The following is a 26,853-nucleotide window of genomic DNA, read 5'->3' as shown; positions in this document are numbered from 1 at the left end:
TATTTGTGCTGGAGAATCATTCCAAATGTATATGCAGAGATACTGGGCATGCATTTTTATGCATCATACTTTCAAAAATTGTGGACAACAATACTTCTGTGGAAGAGTATTATGAAGTTTTTTTGGTGGTACTGGGGGGCTAGTCCAAGACATGAAACTTTTGAGCTATACCACTAGTCAGATTTTTATTTGCGAAAAGTCAGTAAGGCCGGGGGTGGCACATGCTTGTAATCCCTGTACTTGAGGCGGGGACAGGAGGATTATTGTGCAGGGTGCAGGTTCAAGGCCAGCCGCACTGGCCTAAGAGACCCTGTTTCCAGATAAAAAGGATAAAAGAGGTCTGGGAGTATAGCCCGGAGGTAGAAGGGCGTCCAAGAACACCAGTACCACCAAAAGAAAAAAAACTAGGTTATGCAGCGACTTACTAGCTGAGTCTGGCTTGAAACTGATACTTCTGTCCTTCCAGTACTGGGATTATAAATCTGGGCATCACACCTGGCAAAACATAATAAAATTTATTCTAGGTTACCTAGAAGATGGGTCGGACAGCTTTGATTTTAGGGCAATTGTTCAACTTTATATTATGTGGAAAGTATTACCCAGTACCTGGTTTTAAGGTGGTAGAAAAAACTTTTTTGTTACCAAGGATACTAGTTTTCGCAAATGCGCAAACAAACCCAGACACGCCACAGGTACTAGTTGTACTTCAAAAGCCAGTCTGAAGCAAGCTATGGATTATGGGCACTATGAATTTAATTCATTGTTCTGTTTATTTGCCAGCTTTGTTCAGAATTCAGGGAAATGTATTCACTGTCTTTTATTTTTAATTTTTGTGGATCTGTGGATGGAACCCAGGGGCATTCGACCTCCGAGCTATACCCCCCTGCCCTATGTTTTCATTATTTGGAAACTGGGTCGCACTGAGTTGCAGAGGGCCTTGCTAAGTAGCTGAGGCTGTCTGCGAACCGCGATCCTCCCGTCTCAGCCTCCTGAATGCTGGGATTATAAGCGTGCGCCACCATGCCCGACTGTTTTTTTTTTTTTAAATAATAGAAACCAATGAATTCCAAGTGGCGAGGATATAGCTTTTTTACCTTAAAGTCCCTGCCTTAATGTGCCTGGCTTTTGGGATCAGACCATATTTATGCACTTCTGGATTGGTTAGCAGTGTTAACTTTAGCTTCTCGTCAAAGTTGGGAGAAAAATCTGAATGTTTTCAACTATATGTCTCTGGGATTATGCACAGATATTCACACCTTTAGCATTATAAAACTTAAAATTGGTATTGACCTTTAATTTGGAACCCCCGCACTTCAGCCTTCTGAGTAGCATGTTTATTGTTATTTAATGTCATATTGTGGATGGAACCCGGGAACATTCTACCTCAGAGCTACACCCTAAGCCTTGTTTTTCATTTGGAAATAGGGTCTCACTGAGTTGCAAAGGGCTTCACTAAGTAGCTGAGGCTGTTCACAACCGCCATCCTTATGTCTCAGCCTTTTTGAATGCTGGGATTACAAGTGTGTGCCATCATGCTTGGATGTTTTTATCATTATTTTTGGTACTGGGGATGGAATCCAGGGGTATTCTACCTGACAGGATTCTGCAGGTTCTATCGAAGGCTGCCTCAGCTACGTAGGCTCTTTGCAACTCAGTGAGACCCTGCTTCAAAATGAAGAATAAAAAATAGCGCTGGGGTACACCTCAGAGGTAGAATGTGCCTGGGTTCCATCCTCAGTACCCTAAAAAAGTAATGAGGCTGGGGGTGTATCTCGAAGGAAGATCCCTGATTTCCAACCCAGTATCCAAAAAAAAGATAGTATATTACTTGTTTCTTGAAATTTTATCACCTTTAAGAACTATGAAAGATTTCCCATGGAAGTGTAACCTGTAAGGAACTTTTTAAACAATTTTTTTACTTTATTTAAAATCAGTCACCTGTAGCTGTTAAATGTGTTGTACCAAGCATGGTATCCCAGTAGAGAATGTTTAGCCTACTTACAAGATAGTGGCTGGAACTGGTGGCACACTCTTGAAATCCAGGTAATAGTCTGAGAGGGGATGATCAAAGGTTTGAGGCCATTCGCAGCAACTTAGCATGATTTTAATCAAAATAAAACTAAAATGTGTGTGTTACAGAGGTGGAACCTCAGTTTTCAATAGTCAACACCATCAAAGAAAATGATAGGAACATTTTAAAAAACATTTAAAATATACAAGATTCAGCTGGGCGTGGTGGTGCACGCTTGTAATCCCCGCGCTTGGGAGGCTGACACAGGAGGATCATATGGGTTCAAAACCAGCCTCAGATACTTCGGGTCTCAGCAACTTAGTGAGACCTTGTTTCCAAATAAAATATTAAAAAGCTCTGGATTCTACCCCCAGTACCACCACAAAAACCCCACAAGATTCAAGGTTTATGATTTGTTAAAAAATCATTAACCTCTGTAGCATTCCCATTGGATTAGTGATAGAAGTAGTTAAGGTATAGCTTAGTTTTTCTGTGCTATATAAGCTCAAAGCATTTGACACCAGCCTCAGCAACTTAGTGAAATCTTGTATAAAATACAAAACTAGCCAAGCTTAGTGGCAAACACTTGTAATCCCAGCAGTCAGGAGGCTGAGACTACAGGATCATGGTTCAGACAGGCTCGGCTACTTAGGCCCTCCTGAATTTAGTGAGATCCTGTCTCAAAACAAAGAATAAAAAATAGGCCTGGGGGAGTAGCTCAGATCAATTGCCCGTGTGGAATCTCCAGACCTGCAAAAAAGTATGTGTATTATATACGTAAAAATGTATATATACATACACATATGTATATATGTATATATAATACAGAAAAGTAATCTAGGCTGTGGTGGCACATGCTTCTAATCCCAGCATTTGGGAGGCTGAGAAAGGATTGAGATTGGAGGACAGCCTCCGCTACTTAGGTCCTTTAAAACTCAGTGAGACCCTGTTTTAAGATAAAGAACTATAAATAGGGTTGGGGGTATAGCAGGTGCCCTTGGGTTCCATTAACTACCACACAAATCCAAAAAAGTACTGGAGATGCAGGTATGAGCTCAGAAGTAGAATGACCCTGAGTTCAATATCACTAATACCAGAAAAATACTTGGCAATGCAGGCTTAGTTATATATAAAATGAAAAAAGTATGAAACTGGCAGGCTGATCTACTTAAAATATTATTTGACAATTCAGAAATAAGTGCAAGCAATTTCACAATTTTCTCTCCTTTTCCCCACAGCCCAGGAGAATCAGTGCAGTCTCTGTGGCGGAGCGAGTTGCATACGAAAGAGGAGAAGAGCCTGGAAAAAGCTGTGGCTATAGTGTTCGCTTCGAGTCGATCCTTCCCCGCCCTCATGCCAGTATAATGTTTTGTACTGTAGGTCTGTAATCCCATTGGAACTTTTTAATGTATTTGCCATGAAGACTTAAGTAATGATTGGAAATATTGAGTCTGTATCAGAATTCCTACACAATTTTTTTGGTGGTACTGAGGGTGGAACCCAAAGGCTTTCTACCTCCGGGCTATACTCCCAGACCTTTTTTAAATTTTTTTCATTTTTATTTTTTTGTGGGTCTGGGGATGGAACCCAGGGGCACTTGACCTCCGAGCTACACCCCCTGCCCTATTTTTTATTCTTTATTTTGAAACAGGGTGTCACTGAGTTGCAGAGGGCCTCACTAAGTAGCTGAGGCTGTCCGCGAACCGCGATCCTCCAGTCTCAGCCTCCCGAATGCTGGGATTACAAGCATGCACCACCACTCCCGGCTCCTTTTATTATATTTTACTTGGAAACAGGGTCTCACTAAGTTACTGAAAGCCTCACTAAGTAGCTGAGGTTGGCTTTGAACTTGTCCTGATCCTCCTGTCGCAGCCTCCAGCCTCCCAAGCGCAAGTATTACAAGCATTCGCCACCACGCCCAGCTACTACGCAAATTTTTGACTTTTTTTTTTCAAAGAGTGATACCAGCTAGTTGTTGTAATGGCCAGGCATGGGGTGCGTGATGGCTGAGAGGAATAATGCCTTTCAAGTATAGCCTCAGATACTTAGGCAAAGTAAAAAAAAAGGGGCTGGGGATTTAGCTCGGGTGGAATTCTTCTTTGCTATAACCCCAGTACTTGGGTAAAAAAAAGAAAATGAAATAATAGCCAATGAAAAACATTTCAGATTACACCAACACCTTTTTGGTGATAACCTACATAAATCAGTTTCCTAAAATACTTGGGATATGCTGAACTACAGTTGTCCTCAAATTTGTTGCTTTTGATTTTGTTATATATTTCCTGATGTTTGGTTTTTTTCAAGGTGTGCTCCTAAGAAAATTAGAAGCAGGCATTCGAGGAATCAGTCACGTAATTGTAGATGAAATACATGAAAGAGACATTAATGTAAGTATCAGGCCTACTTCTATGAAGAGAAATCACAATGCATGTCTTTGCTTACATTTTCTCTTCCCATTGCTCATGCATTCATCTATCAACTTGATTTGCTGAGTCCATTTAACCTATTTATTCTTTCGGCGATGGGGTCTGGGACTCGAACTAAGAGGCATTTGACCTCCAGGCTAAGTAGCTGAGGCTATCTGCGAACCATGATCCTCCATTCTCAGCCTCCAGAATGCTGGGATTACAAGCGTGCGCCACCATACCCGGCTATTTATTCTTTATAATAGTTTTTCTAAATTGTATAGTTTTAACAACTGGAGGTTTGCAAGTGATATTTTCATGATAATTTTGAAGTCATTACATCAGAAAGTATCTGGAATTTATTTCCCTCCCTATCTTGTTTAGCAAAACTTGTACCATGTTAACTTCATAATTTGAAATCTGATACCATAAACCAATGGCTTTTTAAAATGCCATCACTTGTATATTCAGACCTAGGCTCTTTTGAAAGATATGAGACAGGAGGGTCACACAGTTCACAGACAGCCTTAGCTACTACTGAGTGAGACCCTTTGTAACTTAAAGTGAGACTCAGTTTCAAAAAATAATAAATTGGGGGCTGGATGTGTAGCTCAAAGGTAGAATGCCCCTGGGATCCATCCCCAGTACCATGAAAAAATGTTCTGTGGAGTTTTATTCTAATCATTGGTAATTCATTCTTGGCTAGGCATACCTTTCCAGTGTTTAGCTAAAACGAGGAAGAGTTTGACTTCTCCATTTGTGTTGCTTTTCTCATTCAAAATCTCTTTTAAAACATAATGGTTTTTGTCTGTATAACCAGAGATTGTAATTTTTTGCCTCCCATGTGCTGTGCACTCGTAATCACTGAACTATACATTTAATCTCCCCTTGGCCACCAATACTGGACATCAGACTCAATTTTTTTCTGGTTAACATTGGTCCAGAATTCTGTTATGATTCTTTTTGAAGATTTAAATAAGTTTATTAGAAAGATAAAAATACAGAAAATAGAAATACAGCTCCATACCAGACTGGCATGGAGGGGTGACTCGAAATGAATACACCCCAGTTATGATTTACAATAAGTAATATATATTTTTTTTTACTGGGGATGGAAACTCGGGGACATTCTATCTCCTAGCTGCAACAGCAGCCCTATTTTTTTAAATTTAATTTTGAAACAGGGTGTCACTGACTTGGAGAAGGCATCACTAAGTAGCTGAGACTGAATTAACTACTGTTTAAATGAGTAAAAAGGTGAAATTTAATATGCTGTTTGTCTTGGCATCCCATATTCTCAATATGTAGTCAATTTAAAAAGGTAATTAATATAGCCAGACACAGGTGCACACCTGTAATTCCAGTATTTGAGAGTATGATATTGGAGGATTGCAGATTATAGGCCAGCTTTATCAACATAGCAGGCTGGGGTTGCTTATTTGGATGAGTCCAGTTGCCACAAATAAAATATACTAAGGCTTTATGTTCCTTTTATGATTGTACAAAAGATGAATGTTTTATGTAAGAGCACATGCTGATTTGGGTTAGCACAATTTATTTGTCCAGGATGTGTATGTTACTGGTGACTACTGTACTTGTCATACATCCCATCAAACCTTAACCATAGGTCAGGCCAGGTTGATGACACATATTTTTATGATTTTCAGCATTTGGGAGGCAGAGCCTGGGGGATCACAGTTCACAGACAGCCTCAGCTGCTTAGTGAGGCCTTTTGCAACCCCAGTGAGACCCTGTTTCAAAAAATAAAGACTAGAGTTGAACTTGGGAAGTGAGAGAGAAGGATTGCACTGATTTGAAGTCAGCCTCTATTACTTAGGCTCTCAGCAACTTAGATTCTGTTTCAAAATATAAAATAGGTTGGGGGTATAGCCCTTGGGTTCCATCCCCAGGAACACAGACACACAATGAAAAGACTAAAAAATAGGACCAGGTGGGGTATAGCTCATAAGTAGAATGCTCCGGGTTTCCACCCCTAGTATCGCCCAAAAAAAACATTAAGTGAGAATATTCTAACATTAGTATAGGTGTGTGTGTGTGTGTATCCATCTACACACACGTACATACACACACAGCCATTACAGATTAATAAGGCACTAGATGACCTAGATTAGGCATATCAAGCAGCATATCTGGTAGATATGTACAATTGCTCATCCTTTATCATTAGGAAATTAAATCAGCACCAAAATAAGTTGTTTGATAAAATTTAGATTACAATGGAAATATGCTCTAGCATTTAGATGACCAAGATGTCTTTATAATGTTTGCAAATAATGGAACCTTTTGAAACTTTTCTAGCTTCATGTTTGGAGGTTCCAACATTTATATGCACTCTAGCCCAGCAATACCATAAGCTCTTGCATGTAGATACAGATGTAGGCATGAACAAGAATGTTCACAGCAGCCAATTTTCATGTATCCTAGAAACATCTCAATTTGTATGACTGGTGGCCAGGTGAGATAATTGATAAATGCATACTGAAGTTTAAACACCTGTCAGAAAGAATGCCTGTAGCAACACATGTATGGATGAATTTTAGCAATGTTGCAAATATAAAGGGAAATAAAAGATAAAATACACTTTCCATTAAGTTCACATATAAGGAAGCAAATGTATTGCATGAATACGGTAGTTTGGACCTGTAATGCAAGTTACTGAGGAGTTTGAGGCAGGAGTATTGTGAAATTAAAGGCCAGTCTTAATGATCAAGGTACTGCCTGCAGTTTGTATGTATACATTTTTTGATATTTGCATATAGTTAAAATAAGATTTAGGATGAGTGGTAGTTGGAGGACATGGGAAAATGATGGTAAAAGCCATGCAGGCAGGTTTAAGTGAGCTTTTATTGGCTAGTAGATGGGATATGTTTCAATTGTCTTTGCCATTTGTTAGAATGAACGAGAATGAACGAAATATCTTTATAGCAGTTTCAGTTACTGTTAAAATAAGTGACATACTTAGACACACTTGATTTTTGGCCATACCTTTTGACTTGTTTCTAAAGTTTGTGGTATACCTGGCAAATTTAAAATGCACTGAAAATATTGGGGTTATTTGTTTTCTCTTCCTACCAAAATACTGCTTTTCTAATCCTCAGTTTTTGGCTACAACTTTCTTACATTTTCTTTTTCTATTTTTCACTTTTACTTTATTAAGAATGTAAGTTTCACTGATCTTCTGGCTGCACATTTCAGTAATCCATTCAGTTATATCTCAGTGCAAATGTCATTTGATTTTTTTGTGTTTTTGGTAGACTGACTTCCTTTTGGTGGTACTGCGTGATGTTGTTCTGGCTTATCCTGAAGTTCGCATTGTGCTTATGTCTGCTACTATTGATACCAGCATGTTCTGTGAATATTTCTTCAACTGCCCCATTATTGAAGTTTATGGGAGGACGTTCCCAGTTCAAGGTAACTTTGTGATAGGGGGATAAGATGAACATCTTTGTCTAGTAGGAGTTTGAATTTTCATAACACAGGAAATGATGAATAATTTGAGCTGATATTTTGTGACAAATTAATCTCATGTGCATCACAGCAGTCACCTGAGTTTTGTGCCTATAATTTTAGATATAAGTTGAATAAGTATTACTGAGTTTGGTTCAATCTTTAAGGGATTTACCTATTGATGTAAGATTTGTGCATGAACTTAAATGCAAATCCAACTTTATCCTTTACATTGTGATATCCAAGCATGGTGTTGCGCACTTGATAGGCTGAGAGGAGGATTGCACAGGTTCAAAACCAGCCTCAGCTACTTAGGCTCTCAGCAACTTCAGTGAGACCCTGTATCCAAATAAAATAGGTCTTAGAGTATAGCCCAGAGGTAGGACAAGCCCCTGGTTTTCACCCCCCAATACCAGGAAAAAATTGTAATAAGCATTAATGCCCCTTTATTTTTGCCCAGTTACCAAGTTGAAACACAGCCAATGGAGTATCCCCAGAGTGGGCTGTTCATTAGATTAAAATTGCATGCTGTTTTGAGTCATAGGGTGAAACCTTTCATCACACCCATTATAACCCGTTCCTTTGTCTAAATTATCCAGCATATTTGCTGCCTGCTCTTTAAGATCTTTGTTCACTTAGTTGGCTATCTTTGTTACAGTATCTCTCCATATCAGTAGTTGTGTTCAAGTATCCTTTATTTTCTGTACTTGCCCATAGAAATGGGCATGATGAATGCACACTTGTAATCCCAGGATTTAGGCTTAGACAGGAATTGCAGATTAATTTAATTCCGAGTACCTGATAATAAATATCCTCAAAGGAAAATATTATTGCTCGTGTTAATTTGGGTCTAAGAAAATGATGTAGTTCATGAGGAATTGAAACTTGAATGCCTGAAAATCTATTCTTGGAAATTATGAAAAAGAAAATTAAGTTTAGTATATCTTTCACTCATGAAACTGCAAACAACACGGCTTTAAGTGCCATATAATGTTTAGAATGGAAAAGGCATTAAATGTGTACAGAAGCACAGCTTGAGGAATCTACTGGAGTCTTGGAATGAGTGTACCACAGAAGAGATTTGTCTAGTGTATACCAACATAGTATGTAGGCATTTGCAAAATACTATTCAAAGTTGAACCCACAGTCTAAATTTAAAGTCTTTGGAATCAAAGGAAGCAGATTTTTTAAAGTCCTTTGTTATCAATCCCCCATACCACCCAAAAACAAGTCCATTGCAGTTTTTTTTTCCACAAAGATAAATGGGTTAATAACGAAAACCGCAGTACTTGTTCTAGAATTTATAAAAGATGTAAATAGTTGTAGAAGTCAGTGGCTAGGTTTTTTTTTTATGTTAAAGAACTTGCAAAAAGATAGGTAAGCTAGAACTTTTTTTTTTTTTCCTGTTATTTTGCGGTGCCTGAGATAGAACCCAGAGGCATTCTACATCCAAGCTAGATCCCCAGCTGTTTTGTTTTTTGTGAGTCTGGGTGTGGAATCCAGGTACCTCAGAGCTATACCTACCTTCCTTATACCTCTTGCCCTATTTATTTCTGAAGAGGTCTAAGTTCGGGGGGGCCTCAGTTAAGTAGCTGAGGCTGTCTGCGAACTGTGATCCTCTGGTCTGTCTCCTGAATACTGAGATTTCAAATGTGCACCAAGATGCCCAGTTTAGAACCGTATAACATTTAGGTAAATACAGATATAAAAGGCATAGATACAGAAGTTACTCTAAATTCATGTGGATATATACAGCTATTATAAGCACAGTTTTTCCTAGTCTTAATTTCTGGCAAGCAAGCATTTAAACAATGTTACTCTAATACAGGGAATATGGAATGCATAGCTTTTTAAAAATTTTATTCCCAAATTGAAGGAAATTTATGAGCTTGGAACACTTTTACCATCTGGAACTTTGTTACAGAAGTCCTCAATGATAGGATAAAGGAGTCGTGGAATCAACCTGATAGAACTGCAAATGGCCAAGGTTACACAACATTTTGAATCAAAAATTTTTTGGTGGTACTAGGGGTGGAACCTAGAGGCTCCGCCTCCCAAGCACGGGGATTACAAGCATGCCCCACCACGCCTGGGCTCAAATATTAACAATCACCTAATATTGTGCCTAACCCCAAAACAAAAAAAATAACCTATGAATATATAGTGGAAGTAAGAGCTTGAACAAACAACCTGGACACAGTGGCCACTGCATGTGATCCTATATGGGAAGCTGAGGTTTAGGGAACCAGCCTTCTGCAGTTTACCATGACTCCCATTTAAAAATCAAATGTCCCCAGACCTGCAAAAAAAAAAAAAAAACGCTGGGGCGTTGTAGCTTGATTGTAGAATGCCCCTAGCTTCAATCCCCATTTTCATAAAAGATAGAATAAGTAAATATTTTTGTTTTTCCTCAAGCATGTGGGAAATAATTCTCTGTCCTTAGTACACAGTGCTAATAAGAGGTGTAGTAAGGCAATGGGGGTAGTATGCTTGACAAACTTTGCATCTGTTAAGTTTTTTTGTTTTTTTTTTTTTTTTGGTGTATTGAGGGTGGAACCCAGAGGCTTTCTACCTCTGAGCTATGCTCCCAGACCTATTTTATATTTTATTTGAAACAGGGTCTCACTAAGTTGCTGAGAGCCTCACTAAGTAGCTGAGGCTGGCTTTGAACCTGTGCGATCCTCCTGTGTCAGCCTCCCAAGCGCGGGGATTACAAGTGTGCGCTACCATGCCCGGCTATGTGGTCACTTTTAATAGAGGAATTAGTCATTGATGGTATGTGACCTTGATTATGTTTCATGAATTTTTGGTTCTTGGGATATAGGGAAAATGGCTTGGATTAAAGACACTTGATTGGGCTTCTCAAAATCTCAGATATTAATAGGTAAATCTTCCATACTTTGCATTGTAGGAGGGATAGCTTGTAGTGTAGTAGTGAAGATAGTCTTATAAGTGACATTTATTCCATGGGAATGTACAGAACAATACACGATCTGCATTCAGTGAATATAAGATTTCATTGTGAAAGCCTACACATTGCATGTGCTTAACACCACTGGGGTTTTTTTGCAGAATATTTTCTAGAAGATTGTATTCAAATGACCCAGTTTGTTCCACCACCAAAAGACAAGAAGAAGAAGGACAGAGAAGATGATGGTGGTGAGGATGATGATGTAAGTGAAAATTTAAAAAAATAATTCTTGCCGGGCGTGGTGGCTCACACTTGTAATCCCAGCATTCAGGAGGCTGAGACAGGAGGATTGCGGTTTGTGGACAGCCTCAGCTAACTCAGTGAGGCCCTCTGCAACTCAGTGAGACCCGGTTTCAAAATGAATAAAAAATAGGGCAGGGGGTATAGCCTGGAGGTCAAATGCCCCTGGGTTCCATCCCCAGACCCGCCCAAAAAAAAAATTCTTAACTTTGGGGATTGTTTTTAGAGAAAATAATCTTTTTTTCTTTATGCTATTGAGGATGGAACCCAGGGACTTTCTACCTCTGGGCTACTATTAGGGCCTAAGTTGCTGTGAAAAAGACTTGCGTCCAACCTACATCACCCCCACTTCTCAGCCTCCTGAGTGCTGGGATTACAAGCATGTGAATCACCACATCCAACTATAAGACCCATTTTAGTAAAAATAAAATGATTTAGTATTATAGGACTTTATTTTGTAATCCAAAGAATTAGCCAGGTTTCAGTCTAGTGAAGAAAACTTCAAATTTCTGCCATCAGTCATTTTTTTTGGCATAATATTCAAAATAAGCCAAGGCTTACATAGGATTCACAGGTTCAAGTCAGCATCAGCAACTTAGGAGATGGTTTCCACCCCACCCCTCCCCCCAATGGCCAGAGCATCGCATGGGGGCACACACTTTTAATCTCAGCCCTTGTGAGTCTGAGACAAGATATTAGCAGTTTGAGGACATCCTTAGCTACTGAGATTTTTGCAGCTCAATGAGATTCTACCTCAAAATATCAGAGATAAAATGAGGTTGGGGATATAACGTAACTCAGTTTAGAACAACCCTGGGTTCAGAGACCAGTCCATTTTACAAGGTTTTGTTACTCAGATTATTTTCTGTGTTCCAGAACACTTTGAAAAGTGGTAGGAAGGAGTGTGTTTGTATCCCACCCCCACATCTAAATCATCTATATGTATAAAAACTTATTTTTTTTTGCAGTACTGGGGATGGAAATTAGGATCTAAGTTGTAAAAGGTTTGCTCTAGGTAGTTGAGGCTATCCATGAACACTGATTCTACAGTCTTAAGCCTCTCAATGCTGAGATTACAAGCATGTGCCACCAAACCCAGCTTTGTGTAACATTTAAGCAGTATCTGTAGTCCTACATTGCTTAAAGATGTTTTGGGCAATGAAATTATCAGTTGGACAAATCACTAAAAGGAGTAAGGGAAAAATTTCTAAAACATTTGTATGTGGTTTAATTGGGCAATTGAGGATATGAAACTAGTTCTTGTATGTGGACACTTGATTAAATATAATAGCTTTGTGAGGATGGATTTCTCCAATTAGAGATACTGAATAGAAGTCTTCTAGTCAAGTCAGTTTTAGAAGTTTTGGGTAGCTGTGTATGTTGACACATCTCTTAGTACTTGAAAGGCTGAAACTGGTTTGTGGCTAGCCTCAGCAATTTAATAATGTCATTCACAATTATGAGACCCTGTTTCCAAACAACAAAATGAAATGGGGCTGGAAGCGGGGCATGGAGGTGCACACTTGTAATACCACTGTGTGAGAGGCTGAGTAACAAATTATAAAATAAAACTTACACTTGAATTCTAGTTGTAAATGAGATGAAAGTATTAAACATGTAACATCCCAATATACATTTTATATTATAGAAATTATGTCTCTGTCATTCTTCAGCCAAAATAACAGATTCTGTTTTAAGCTAATTATGGTTGTGGCACATGCTTGTAAATCATAGCATTCAGGAAGCTGAGATATGAGGATTGCGGTTTCCTGGACAGCCTCAGCTACTTAGTTAATGCCCATACAACTCAGTGAGATGCTGTTTCAAAATGAAGAATAAATGCTTGTGATCCCATTACTTGGGAGGCTGACAGGATCACACGTTCTTCATGCCCAGCCTCAGGGACTTAGTGAGGCTTCTGCAACTCAGACCCTCTTTCAGAATAAAGAATAAAAAATTTGGTGTAGAGGTAGTAGTGCTGGGTTAAAATGACCATGTGTTCAATCCCCAGTACCACAAAAAAGGAATAAAATACAGAGCTGGGGATATAGCACAGAGATAAAATGCCCCCTGGGTTTCATTGTCAACGCCACAAAAGTTGCTTGAACTGCAGGACGATTCTAGGTTTATTTCATGAACTGTAGAAAATATGCTTTTCTGTTTTTTGTAGGCAAATTGCAACCTGATTTGTGATGATGAATATGGTCCAGAAACAAAAATGAGTATGGCTCAGTTGAATGAAAAGGAAACGCCTTTTGAACTCATTGAAGCTCTACTTAAGTACATTGAAACCCTTAATGTTCCTGGAGCTGTTCTGGTGTTTTTGCCTGGATGGAATTTGATTTATACTATGCAGAAACACTTGGAAATGAACCCACATTTTGGTATGTCTTTCACATATTTGAGAGTAAAAATCTTTATGCATATGCCCCAGTGTGTGAAAATAAAAGTTTGTGTTAACCTAGTTCAAGGTGACACACCCCTTTTAATAATTAATTATAGTTCTTGAGAATTTGAGACAGGAGGACTATAAGTTGGAGGCCTGCCAGTGAATAACTGTAAAACCCTATTTCATTTAAAAAGAAATAAAATTGAACTGGGTGTATTACTCAATGATTCAGTCCCTAGTGTCTCTCCAGCCCCCAATTTTTTCCTGTTTGAACACAGCTGTGTGTTACTAAAATTGTAAAAACGTATCCTATCATTTGTTTCTACAGGAAGCCATAGGTATCAGATTCTACCTCTACATTCTCAAATTCCTCGAGAGGAACAACGCAAAGTTTTTGATCCAGTACCAGTTGGTGTAACAAAGGTAAACTTGAACTATTACAGTGATCATAAAAAGGGCTTATGTGTTAGGTAATAAATGTTAAAACCATTTAAGTAGCCTAAAAATATCCCAACTGAGGAAGGTTTTCAATCTAGTTAGTGGGTGGACAAGTTATTTGTTTAGAATACTTAATTTCCTGTCCTTATACAACTTAACAATTTCAGATATCTAAGTGGGATATTTTCTGAAGTGTAACTTTATTTTTTTGGCAGGTCATTTTGTCCACAAACATTGCTGAAACAAGCATTACCATAAATGATGTTGTTTACGTCATTGACTCTTGCAAGTAAGTTTCTAGGGAACCTGTGTGTTCTAGTATTATCTCCTGAAACTCTTTAAGCTCGCAGAAGCAAAAACATTTGCTGGCCATGGTGACATGCACATGATCCGTTGCATCACAGGTTTGATGCTACCCTTAGCAAGTAGTATGAGAGTCGACCTAGAGAGTTCAAAAGTGAAAATAAAATAAGAGATGGAAGTTCAGTCTCTGACTACACACATTTATTTTTGAACACCTATTATATAATGGCTATATAATTAATACTTAATGTTTTTCCTGGGTGTAATGAGACATGCCTGATCCCAGCAACTTTAGAGGCCAAGGCTGGAAAATTACATGTTTCCAGACCAATCTTTGCAACTCAGTAATAACCTGTTTCTGAATAAAAAATGAAAAGGACTGGGTTTTTACTCGTTGACAATGTTTAGCTTCTCCTTCCTACTGATAATTCCAGGTTGTATTTTGGTTTTCATTGATTGTTTCTATTATCTCCTGTCATAATGGCATGCTCTCTGACCAACATATAGTATATGACATGAGTTCTTGAAGGTGCCAGAAACATACGGGTATTGGTTGGGAAGCACCACCACAGTGGATAAGCCATTGGTGGCACATGAGTCTTATTAAGTGCTCTTTTGCTCTTTAGGCAGAAGGTGAAGCTCTTCACAGCTCACAACAACATGACCAACTATGCCACTGTCTGGGCCTCCAAGACCAACCTCGAGCAGCGCAAGGGCCGAGCGGGTCGTGTGCGCCCTGGCTTCTGCTTTCACCTCTGCAGCCGGGCTCGCTTTGACAGGTGAGATTGCAAGTTCCTCTCCTTGCTTAAAAGAGTAAGAAGTGTTGATTATGACTTGTTTGATCCAAGAAGGATACAGAGACATCTCCACATAGCTTACCTTGTTGTAATCATTGATGTTCTTTACTTTCACATAACTATAAGGTAATTGACAATATCCTTATGTTTCTATATGCTATTTTTTTAAATGTTAGCATTTGCTTCATGATCTTAATGTCCCTGAGAAATAGACCATTCTATATTTGGATAAGGAGATTAAGACTTAGGGAGGTTAGTTATTTGTATGTGTCTGATGATCGGGGTTCATGGAGAGCCTCACGTTTTAGTGAGACCCTCCGCAACGCAGACTGTTTCCAAATAAAAAATCAGGACGGGGTATAGCTTAGAAGTAGAATGCGCTCTGGGTTCCATCCCCATTACCACCAAAGAAATGTTTTTAGCTCTAAAGTACACCCTCAGCACTATTTGATTCAGAAACAAGCTCTTTCTCAGAAGGTTGCTGAGAATGTCACTATATTGATTGGCCTGGGTTTTAACCTGAAATTCTTCTGGCTCAGCCTTCCAAGTACCTTGATTACAGCACCTTCATTACAGCTGTGCGCCACAATTCCTAACTCTTAATTTTTTTTTTTTACGGGTCTGGCAATGGAACCCAGGGTCATTTGACCTCCGAGCTCCCCCCCCCCCCCGCCCTATTTTTTATTCTTTATTTTTGAAACTGGGCCTCACTGAGCTGCGGAGGGCCTCACTAAGTAGCCGGGGCTGTCTGGGAACCGCGATCCTCCAGGTCTCAGTCTCCCGAATGCTGGAATTACAAGCTTTGTGCCACCACGGCCAGCTATCAATTATTTGCTTTTAATTCTTATATTGTCATGTAGTTATGCTGACATCTTAAAATTACCTTGTAATTACTGATTGCATAAATTGAACTTTGTGAGTTGAGGAATATCTGTTGGACTCATTAATGCAAATCTAATTTAAATTGTAAATTTAAGCTCTGCCAGGTGGCACTTGGGAGGCAGAGACAGGAGGATTGTGCAGGTTCAAAGCCAGCCTCAGCTGGCTTAAGAGAACCTGTTTCCAAATAAAATATAAAATAGGTCTAAGAGTAGCCCGGAGGAGAAGGCCCCTGGGTTCTATCCCCAGTACCACCAAAAATAAAATATTTTTTCAAAATGTAAATTTACCAGCAGTTTTATTTTACCATTTGTTCATATAGCATGTGGTGGTAACAAGGGACAAACACTAGGGCAGTTCTATATTCAGATTCTATCCAAGCATTTTTTTTTTTAATGGGTAAACAAGGAGCATTGTCATTTTATTTTGTCTTAGACTTGAAACTCACATGACACCAGAGATGTTCCGAACACCACTACATGAAATTGCTTTGAGCATAAAACTTCTGCGTCTAGGAGGAATTGGACAATTCTTGGCCAAGGCAATTGAACCACCACCTTTGGATGCTGTAATTGAGGCAGAGCACACTCTCAGAGGTATTGATAGAAACAGACCTGTTTGAAACATGTTAATTAGATTATCTTTGTATTTTCCCGGCAGATAACACTTGACGCATAGCGTTACCTTGTGTGCTTTAAAGCTCTTATTAAATGAGCAACATGAATAAGATACCAACAATTTATGTTGTCTATGTTTGCATCTTATACTCCATAATACAAATGGGCTTTAGAAGAATTTGATTACACTTTGAATCTAGCGATCATTACTGTGTAAATTTTGGCTTTTTCTCTAAATTTCATTTTACTCATCAGGCTTGCTAAAAAAGGTAAATGCTTGTGTTAAGGATGTTAACGATTTTTAGTGACTCATGGGATATAGTTGAATTTATAATCTAGGACCAAATCCTAGCATTTTTTTTTTTAATACTGAGCTCTCTGTAATTTGGTTTTGTTCCATTGCCTGGAAAAAACAAAAGCTAATTAGCTGGGTGTGGTGGTACATCCTTATAATCCCAGAGCTTGGGAGGTGGAGACAGGAGGATCGCACAGGCTCAAAGCCAGCCCCAGCTACTTAGGCTCTCAGGAACTTAATGAGACCCTGTTTCCAAATTAAGTATAAAATAGGTCTGGGAGTATAGCCCAAAGGTAGAAAAGTCCCTGGGTTCCACCCCCAGTACCCCCCCTCCCACACACACACACACACACACAAAGCTAGCTTAATCAGGCATGGTAGCATATGCCTGTCATCCTAGTTCTAGAGAGTAGATGCAGGAGGGTCTCATTCTAGGTCAGTGTAAGTAAATAGCAAGATCCTGTCTAAAAATATTGTTGCAGTTCAGTATTCTAACTCCCCTGACTCCCTATGCAGTACAAAAAATTTTTGACTATGAAAATGGTGCTTGAGGTTGGCTTGATGAGAGAAATGTTTCAGATGTATTAGCCAAGAAAATGCATGATTGTAGTAAGTTACTCATCAATGTTTCTGCTCACAATTATCTTCTCACAGAGCTTGATGCTTTAGATGTCAATGATGAACTGACTCCTTTGGGACGAATCCTGGCTAAACTCCCCATCGAGCCTCGTTTTGGCAAAATGATGATAATGGGTTGCATTTTCTAGTAAGTACATTTTTATTTATAATTAGTAGAATATACTGCTGTGGTAGATATCTGGGCCGAACTTAATACAGAGAAAGCACTGACTTCTCAGAAGAAAAGGTCACTTTCACACAAATTTTGTGAAAGAATAGAAGCCAGGTATGGCTGTGCAGCCTTGTAGTACTAGTACTTGGGAGGCTGAGACAGTTTTTTAGTTTCAAGGTCATCCTCAGCTTCTTAGTCCTTCTGCAATTTAATGTGACTGTTTCGAAATTAGAATAAAAAATAAGGCTGGGTGTGTAGCTCAAAGGGTAGAATGCCCCCAAGTTGAATGCCCAGTTCTGAAAAAGAACTTTAATGGTTATGATTAATAAAATGTTGGGTTGGGATATCCCAGTAATCCTTGTACTTGGTAGCAGATATGAGGGAATACACGTTTAAGGCCAGTTTTAGAAATTTTGTGGTACTGTTTTTAGCATGAGCTAGGCATATAGCCTATAGTTAGAATAACCCTGTGCTCTCCACTATCATCACAAAGAAAAGGGTAGGAATGGAAGAGTAGATAATTGGGACATGATTTATCATCAACAGGTATTATAAAAATCCAAGGTCATTTTTTCTTCTGAAAAAGGTAGCCATAATCCTCATTATGCCACTTTTATTGCTGAAAAATGCAGTATGATAACCAATTCTTTAATGTGTTTTCAGTGTGGGAGATGCTGTCTGTACCATTTCTGCCGCTACCTGCTTTCCAGAGCCTTTCATCAGTGAGGGGAAACGATTGGGCTACATCCATCGGAATTTTGCTGGAAATAGATTTTCTGATCACGTGGCCCTTCTATCAGTATTCCAAGCCTGGGATGATGCTAGGTATGGGCTTCTAAGGGACCTACTATAAGAATTGGATGAACGATCTATACTTTCTAACCTTTATGTAGATTTCTAGTCTTTGAAAATGACTCCTTGTTTCCATTTATTTTAGAATGAGTGGAGAAGATGCAGAGATACGCTTTTGTGAACACAAAAGACTCAATATGGCTACACTGAGAATGACTTGGGAGGCCAAGGTTCAACTTAAAGAGATCCTGATTAACTCTGGATTTCCAGAAGGTAAAGACTTGTATTCTGCATAGTAATACCTGAAGTGACACTTCGTGTTCCACACATGCACACGACAGCACAGAATGTTTAAACCCTATGCTGTCTTCCCAGTTCTTTTTCTTAGTCTTTTGTGTGTTGCTGATTTTTCATATTAATTCCCTCATTTTGTTTGTTTGATACTGGGGATTGACTCATTTTATTATCAAGCTACATTTCCGAATTTTTTCTTTTTTTCTTTCTTTTTTTTGGGCAGTACTGACATTAATCCCAGAGGCATTCTGTCTTGGAGCTACACCTGCAACCCTATTTTTTTTAGTTCTTTGGAATAGCATCTCACTAAGTTGCGGAGGGCCCCTCTGGCTAAGAACCTGTATGCCTACCTGGCTCAGAGGCAGAATGCCTTTTAACTCAACTCCCAGTACTTGAACAGTGGCTTTCTATGCATGTTTTTCTCCAAGTTGTTCGAACATTAAGTTTTGGGATATATAACTAGAAATCACCGTTGGTTTAGAGAATAAAAATACAATTGTGCAAATGTGGAAGTAACTAGCCATCTATGTTAAATTGACTGAACTAGTAATCTCAGAATTTTTAATCTTTTTTTTAACTTCACAGAATGCTTGTTGAATCAAGTATTTACTAATACCGGACCAGACAATAATTTGGATGTTGTTATCTCTCTGTTGGCCTTTGGCGTGTACCCCAATGTCTGCTATCATAAGGAAAAGAGAAAGATTCTTACCACAGAAGGGCGTAATGCTCTCATCCATAAATCGTCTGTTAATTGTCCTTTTAGCAGCCAAGACATGAAGTATCCATCTCCTTTCTTTGTATTTGGTGAAAAGGTAAGAAAGTTATGAAAAAATTAAATTCTAAATTGCCCTTAATTACTTTTGAGAACTTGTTTTGGTAACTAAAGGGGCCTTTATATAGTAGTATTTGGCAATTGGGGTGTCAACTATTTTCTCTTTTTCCACTTGCAGATTCGAACCCGAGCCATCTCTGCTAAGGGCATGACCTTAGTCACTCCCTTGCAGTTGCTTCTCTTTGCCTCCAAGAAAGTCCAGTCTGATGGAAACCTTATATTTGTAGATGACTGGTATGGATTTTCATTTGTGAACTCCAAACTGAATTCTTGGCAGATTTCTAACACATCACTTTCAAACTTAAATATGAAGGGAATATGGCAAAATTAGATGGCTCAGATAAAGTGCTTTATAGCATACTTTCATGGATAGTAGTAAATCTTTGTGGTATGGTTCATTATAAAATTTTGTGGGCTGTGATGTAGCTCATTGGTAATGCACTTTGTCTAGCAACCTCAGTACCCTGGATTTGGTTCCCAGTACTCCCAGAAAAAAGTTGTTGCAGCCAGGTGTGGTGGCACATACTTGTAATCCCAGCATTGGGTGTGAGGACAGTCTCAACTACTTAGGATCTTTGTAACTCAGTGAGATTGTTTCATTTTTAAAGGCCTCGGGATGTAGCTCAAAGGTAGAACACCCCTGGGTTTTATCCTTAGGTATAGGAAAAAAAGTTGGAGCCACGTGTGTCAGATGTTTTTGGGGAGGATTACAGGTTGGAGGGCAGCTTCTGCAACCTAACATGCCCTTTCACTGCTTAGTGAGAACCTCTTTCAAAATAAATAATAGGAGTATTGCTCAAAACATCCCACTGAATTCAGTACTTATAATTCATGCATGAATGTATTAAGCATGTGACTTCAATACACTAGAAGTAAATGCGCTACGTATTTGGCCTACTTCTACCACTGTTAATCCTGCTAGCCAACTAGAGTCCAATTAGAGCTTGGGTACCAAGTTAAGAATGGGATATTGCTTAGTTGACAGCAGTATCAACCATATTCTTAGAAACCTAGAAAACTCCAAATCAATACTTTTTTGGAAGCTGGTTTGGTTTGTATTGCTAACGTTATTTGGCTTGCTTGTATAATTTAAGACTACTACAGTTAATCTTGCAGTGAATTTGAAGATGTGAATGTAGATTATTATTCCTGTGTTTGCCTAAGTATGGGACCTGGCTAGTATGGGGTCATTCTAATGCAGCATTGGTACTTGGTTTGAGTTAAATAGTTTGGCTTGCCATATGTGAACTTGCTCCTTTTCTCCCCAATTTAGGATCAGACTGCAGATATCCCATGAAGCTGCTGCCTGTATCACTGCCCTTCGGGCAGCCATGGAAGCACTGGTTGTTGAAGTCACAAAGCAGCCTAATATCATCAGCCAATTGGATCCTGTTAACGAACATATGCTGAACATGATTCGCCAGATCTCCAGGCCTTCCGCTGCTGGTATAAACCTCATGGTGGGCACTGCACGGTGAGTATCATTTTCTTTTCTTTGAACCAAGAAGATGCATGTCAAATGCAGGCTAGGCATATACGTACATTTGGGCCATAGAGATGTCGCTTTTGTTAATATTTTACTGCGTCAGTACAAGAGTATGTAGATAACCCTCTTCCACATATTAATCTGCTTCTGTAATGAAAAAGCAAATCTGGGCTCCCACGTGCTCGAGTAAGAGTGTGTATCAGATGTGCTTCCCCAATTGTTTTATACCAAATGCCTGGGTTTTGGCCTGCACTAGAAACTTCTCCTTAAATACTTGACCTTGTTTAGAATGCTATTAGAGAACATAGCTTCAAAAACTCAAAGGCTTTGATAACGAGCCAGAAAGTCTTTTGGGGACTCGTACTGTTAAAACTGATGCCTCTGGAGCTGCAATTTTGGAATTGCAGATTAATATTTCAAATTTGGCTTAAATCTTTTGTGCATTGAACTTCCAAATACGATTCGAATGTATTTAAGTATTAAAGGTACTTTAAGCCGGGCGTGACTTGCCGTTTTTGCACATTATTTTGTTAAGATTCACAGAGGGGCCGGTCGTGGTGGCGCACACTTGTAATCCCAGCATTAGGGAGGCTGAGACAGGAGGATCACGGTTTGCGGACAGCTTCCAGGAACCCCAGTACTTTAAAAAAAATTGTACTTTAATGGACCGGGGAGTGTTGCATAGTGGTAGAGTTCTTGTGTAGCGTGGGCTAAGCCCAAAGTTAAACCCAGCAAGACAAAAAATGCATTTCTAAAGTGGTATTGTGTTTTCTCTAGGTATGGTGATGGTCCACGTCCTCCCAAGATGGCCCGATACGATAATGGAAGTGGATATGGAAGTGGATATAGAAGAGGTTCTGGATATGGTGGGGGGGGCTATGGGAGTGGCGGCTACGGCAGCGGTGGCTATGGCGGCGGCTATGGCGGCGGAGGTTTTGGTGGCGGAGGTTTTGGAGGTGGCAGAGGCTTTGGTCGTGGTGGGGGGTTTGGAGGCAGTGGTGGGGGCTTTGGAGGCAGTGGCGGGGGGTATGGAGGCAGTGGTGGGGGATTTGGAGTCGGTGGAGGATTTGGAGGTGGAGGTGGCTTTGGGGGTGGTGGCGGTGGTTTTGGCGGTGGCTCCAACTCTTACCAAGGTGGATTTGGTGGAGGTGGTGGGGGCTATAGGGGAGGCTTCCGAGGGGGCTATAGAGGCGGCTTTGGTGGCGACTACCGAGGAGGATCTGGTGGGGACTACCGGGGATCCGGTGGAGACTATGGAGGATTCCAGCGAGGAGGTGGCAGGGGGGGCTATGGAAGTGGTGGTTACTTTGGACAAGGAGGCGGCGGCGGCTATTAAAATGTGGTTATGTCAGTGGCTATGCATAGACAATTTTTTTAAAGCATGCTATGTGTTTTCCCAAGATGTTTATTTGCAAATGAAAAAGTAAACCTGTTTTCCACCCATTCTGTGGTTCATTGTAGTTTAAGGAAACCAAGCATAGATACATTAGTGATTTTCGTTTGTATTATGTAAAATATAATGATCTATTATAAAAGTACCAGTTTGTATTTTTTCTTTAAGGGGTAAGATTTGCCTTTTAAATTAACTCAATATTTTCTTGGCTTTCCTTTCATACAATAGAAAATAAAGGACTACACTGAATACTGGTTGGTTGTGTTTATATTTGTTCACTTTAAAAGATGAGATGGAAAGTTTTACTCTTTAGGGAAGGTATGCCAAAGTGCCTGTGCTAGATTCGTTTTACTTGGGCTGAAATTGCTGTGCTGCTTGTAAATATTCACCAGTGGACAAGTTATGTGTGCCACCTTGGTGGAAATTTTGACCTAGTATTGAACATTAATGCCTTCCTCTTGATTCTTTAGAGAATCAAGTGTAATTGAAGGCAGTGTAACAAATCCATAGAATTTTCAGCAAAGCACAAAGGTAAATGAAGCTTCTCCAGTGCATAGTTTAGACTTTGAGATATTTGTTGTATATACTTGAACCATGTACATCAAAGGATGTTATTTATTAACGAGGTCTGTATGTTTACAGTTTCCCATGTCTTTTTTTTTTTTTTTTTTTTTTTTTGCGGGTCTGGGGATGGAACCCAGGGGCATTTGACCTCCAGGCTACACCCCCTGCCCTATTTTTTTATTCTTTATTTTGAAACCGGGTCTCACTGAGTTGCAGAGGGCCTCACTAAGTAACTGAGGCTGTCAGAACTGCAGGCATTCCCCTGGGTTCCAAGGATTTTACTTAACTGTTTCCATGCCAGGTCCACCTTGGGGGCCAGCTACAGAGCCACCTTTTGCAGGTGTGAGCAATGGGCACTGGAAACCAGGGACATTCTACCTCTGAGCTAAACCCCCTGCCCTTTTTTTAAACTGCAGAGGGCTTCACTAAGCTGAGGAGGCTCAGCTAAAGCCGTTTTAACTGAGTATTACGAAACCTTGTTATGTCACCCAAAAGGTGCCCTTGAACTTGGAATGGGACTGCCTTATCCAAATAGCTGGGGTTACAAATGGTTACAAGCCACGCTTGTTTGTGGCTACCCCTTTACTCCTGATTGTCCAGGCTTCACCTCTAAAATCTAATTTCCAACCCCTGTGACAATGTACTAATTGTATCTTCTGGCTTTAACAAGCATGGGTTCACGAATAAATTTTGTGTGTACTTATTAAGCAGTACTGGGGTTTGAACCTCCCAGCATGCATGTATGTGCGCGCTCGTGTGTGTGTGTGTGTGCACGTGCGCGCTGCTATGGAACCCAGGGACATTTGACCTCTGAGCTACACCCCCTGTGCTATTTTTTATTTTGAAACCAGATCTCACTGCGTTGCAGAGGGCCTCACTAAGTAGCTGAGGCTGTCGGTGAACCGTGATCCTCTGGACTCAGCCTCCCAAATGCTGGGATTATCTCATATATTATAAACTTTTTTTAGTGGTACTGGGAATGGAACCCTTCTACCTCCAGGCTACACTCAGACCTATATTTTTTTGGAAACGATCTCTTAAGCCAGCAAAGCTGGCTTCGAACTTGTGTGATCCTGTCTCCGCCTCCCAAGTGTGGGGATTACAAGTGTGCGCCACCCCACCTGGCTCAAGCTCTATATTTTGAAACATGGTCACATTAAGTTGCAGGGGGCCTCACTTAAGTAGCTGAGGCTGTCCATGAACCGCCATCCTCCAGTCTCAGCCTCCCAAATGCTGGGATTAGAAGCGTGCTCTACCACACCCAGTTGATAGAATTTTTGAAACTGAAAGTTGCGGCTATTGATCCATTGCCTAGTGGGTCGTGGTGGCACACGCGTGTAATCCCAGCATTTGGGAGGCTTGAGACAGGAGGATCGCACAGGTTCAAAGCCAGCCTCAGCTACTTAGGCTCTCGGCAACTTAGTGAGACCCTGTTTCCAAATAAAGTATAAAATAGGTCTGGGAGTTTAGCCTGCAGTTAGAAAATGCCCTGGGTTCCAACCCCAGTACCAACCCCCCCCCAAAAAAAAATCCATTGTCTTTTATTACAAGAAACTTAGAAGCGTAGAACCGTCCTTTATCTTACAGTAGTCTCAAAGTTGTACCACGTGTGAAGTACCTGTACGGTTTTTCAAGCTGTGCTTGGGGGGTAGTTGGTCCTGGCAAAGTATGTCCATGTCCCAGTTCTCAAATTAAGATTATACACTTTAGTAGCAAAAGGGAGTTTACAAATGTTATTTTGGTTAAACCCCTTGTCAGTGTAAGTAGGCAGTGACTTGGTCTCTGTTGCTGAGGAAGGAGACCATTTGCCACGGGACGCAGTCTGGTACTTAATGCCCTCTTAATAGTCAAGGAAAAGGTCTCTTCTATAAGAAGCTGGATTTATGCCAAGTCAATTAAGGAGCCCTCCTCCCTGGAGAAAGCAATGCAAAAGCAAAACTGTTGACACTTTTGCATCAGATCAATGATTCCCGTGCCTGTTGTCACCTTCATCCTCTAGAACCACAAGACATGACAGCCACAGAAAACATAACAAGCCTAGGCTTTATTAGAACGTATATTTGGGTGGGTGAGAAAGTTGAGAAAAAGTTCTTAAATGCCTGTGTGCCTGGATATAAGAACACGAGAAAGCAGAGAAAGCAGAGCACGATGGTACATGTCTGTAATCACAGTGTTAGGGAGTCCTGGACAGGAAGATTTTGTGAACAACTTCCACATTTCAATGAGCCCCTCCACAATTTAGGCACTATGTCAGTTTGAATAGGGTCAGGGGTGTAGCTCAGGTTACAACACAAAACCCTCACTGCAGTTGAGGTTAGCCTGGAAAAAATGAGGTTAAGAAACCTATAATAATACTAAAGCAAGTTTCCTCACTAACACTAAGGCTGCTGCTTTCTCTCAAAGGGTTTCTACCACAGTGGTGCAGCTACTCAGAGACAGGATTTAGAAGTCCCAGGCTAGTCCAGGCAGGCAGGCACTGCCTGAAAGGGTTGGGGATGTAGCCCCTGGGTTTATTCCTCAATAATGAATTTTTTTAACCCATGGGGTGCTGTGGATTAAATTATTTGGCAGGCTCAGACAGGAGGATTGCGGTTCGCAGACAACACTACTTACGTCCTTTGCAACTCTGAGACCATTTCAAAATAAAGGATAAAAGAGCTAGGTGTGGGGGTGCAGGCTTGTAATCCCACCATCTGGGAGGCTGAGACAGGAGGATCGTGGTCCATGGATAGCCTCAGCTACTTGGGCCCTCTGCAGCTCAGTGAGCCCCTGTTTCAAAATAAAGAATTACAAATAGGGCTGGGGTGTATAGCTCAGAAGTCAGAAGACCCTCCCTGGGTTCCATCCCCAGATCTGCAAAAATGAATGAATGAATAAATAAAAACTAGGGTTGGTGGTATAGTGGGGAGGTAGCATGCCCCTGGCTTCCATCCACAGTATTGCAAAAATAAAAACTGAGGAGCAATGTCTCCAATGACAACTCTCAAGGAATTAGGACATTTAAGCCGGGTGTGGTGGCACATGCTTGTAATCCCAGCATTTGGGAGGCTGAGACAGGAGTTTCACGGTTTTTTTTTTTTTTTTTTTTTGTGGTACTGGGGTTCCTGGAAGCCCTTCTACCTCCGGACTCCACTCCCAGACCTATTTTATATTTTTGAAACAGGGCTTCAAACCTGCGCGATCCTCCTGTCTCCGCCTCCCAAGCGCGGGGATTACAAGCGTGCGCCACCACGCCTGGCTTGAGTTTCGCAGTTTGTAGGCAGCCTCAGCTACTACTTGGGCCCTCTGCAACTCAGACCCTATTTCAAAATAAAAAAATTAAAAAATAAATAGGGCGCCGGGCGTGGTGGCGCACGTTTATAATCCCCCCCCCCCGCCCCGCCTGCTTGGGAGGTGGAGACAGGAGGATCACGCTGGTTTGAAGCCAGCCTCGCTGGCTTAAGAGACCCTGTTTCCAAATAAAAAGTATAAAATAGGTCTGGGAATGTAGCCCGGAGGTAGAAGGGCTTCCAGGAACCCCAGTATCACAAATAATAAGTAGGGCGGGGTGTAGCTCAGAGGTAGGATGCGCCTGGGTTCCATCCTTAGTACCACCAAAAAAAAAAAGATAGAACATTAGAGGCGTGACCCCCCAGTAAAAAGAGGTGCCATGTCATGTAGTGGAAGAGCCCTGGGCTCAATCCTCAGTACACACACACACACACACAAAAATGCCTGGACAGTGAACTGGAACTGGATAGCATCATGCTACTTCAGTTAAATAAGCCAGTCCCAAAGTCCAGGGTCTTGTGTTTTCCTGCATATATAGGAGCTAGAGAGGAAAGGAGTTAAAAAGGGGGGCCAGCAGGCGTCCCATGTCTGTCATCTCAGTCCTTGGTGGGCTGAG

General features: G+C 40.5%; 1 protein-coding gene across 2 annotated transcripts in view; it reads left to right on the top strand.

Annotated features, from left to right (window-relative positions):
• The window catches only part of DHX9 (DExH-box helicase 9), a gene marked incomplete at both ends in the record, with an annotated part of 35,363 nt that extends 13,017 nt beyond the window's left edge, over positions 1 to 22,346 (top strand). Inside the window, 17 exons of one of the 2 annotated variants that reach the window (XM_080699428.1) lie at positions 3,250 to 3,391; positions 4,316 to 4,398; positions 7,692 to 7,848; positions 10,957 to 11,057; positions 13,266 to 13,479; positions 13,813 to 13,907; positions 14,138 to 14,211; positions 14,852 to 15,004; positions 16,337 to 16,497; positions 17,468 to 17,579; positions 18,267 to 18,428; positions 18,541 to 18,668; positions 19,275 to 19,504; positions 19,643 to 19,758; positions 20,798 to 20,998; positions 21,788 to 21,948; positions 22,066 to 22,346. In XM_080699428.1, the coding sequence (XP_080555554.1) occupies positions 3,250 to 3,391; positions 4,316 to 4,398; positions 7,692 to 7,848; positions 10,957 to 11,057; positions 13,266 to 13,479; positions 13,813 to 13,907; positions 14,138 to 14,211; positions 14,852 to 15,004; positions 16,337 to 16,497; positions 17,468 to 17,579; positions 18,267 to 18,428; positions 18,541 to 18,668; positions 19,275 to 19,504; positions 19,643 to 19,758; positions 20,798 to 20,998; positions 21,788 to 21,948; positions 22,066 to 22,346 (2,571 nt within the window). Of the gene's footprint in view, positions 1 to 3,249; positions 3,392 to 4,315; positions 4,399 to 7,691; positions 7,849 to 10,956; positions 11,058 to 13,265; positions 13,480 to 13,812; positions 13,908 to 14,137; positions 14,212 to 14,851; positions 15,005 to 16,336; positions 16,498 to 17,467; positions 17,580 to 18,266; positions 18,429 to 18,540; positions 18,669 to 19,274; positions 19,505 to 19,642; positions 19,759 to 20,797; positions 20,999 to 21,787 lie in introns of both variants that reach the window. The other variant, XM_080699427.1, reaches the window with a different exon arrangement.
• Positions 22,347 to 26,853: the final 4,507 nt, after the last annotated feature.

Source organism: Muscardinus avellanarius (assembly GCF_963383645.1).
Source record: "Muscardinus avellanarius genome assembly, chromosome: 7".
Classification (NCBI taxonomy): domain Eukaryota; kingdom Metazoa; phylum Chordata; class Mammalia; order Rodentia; family Gliridae; genus Muscardinus; species Muscardinus avellanarius.
Note: the sequence above shows the minus strand (reverse complement) of the source record. Positions and strands in the feature narration are given on the sequence as shown.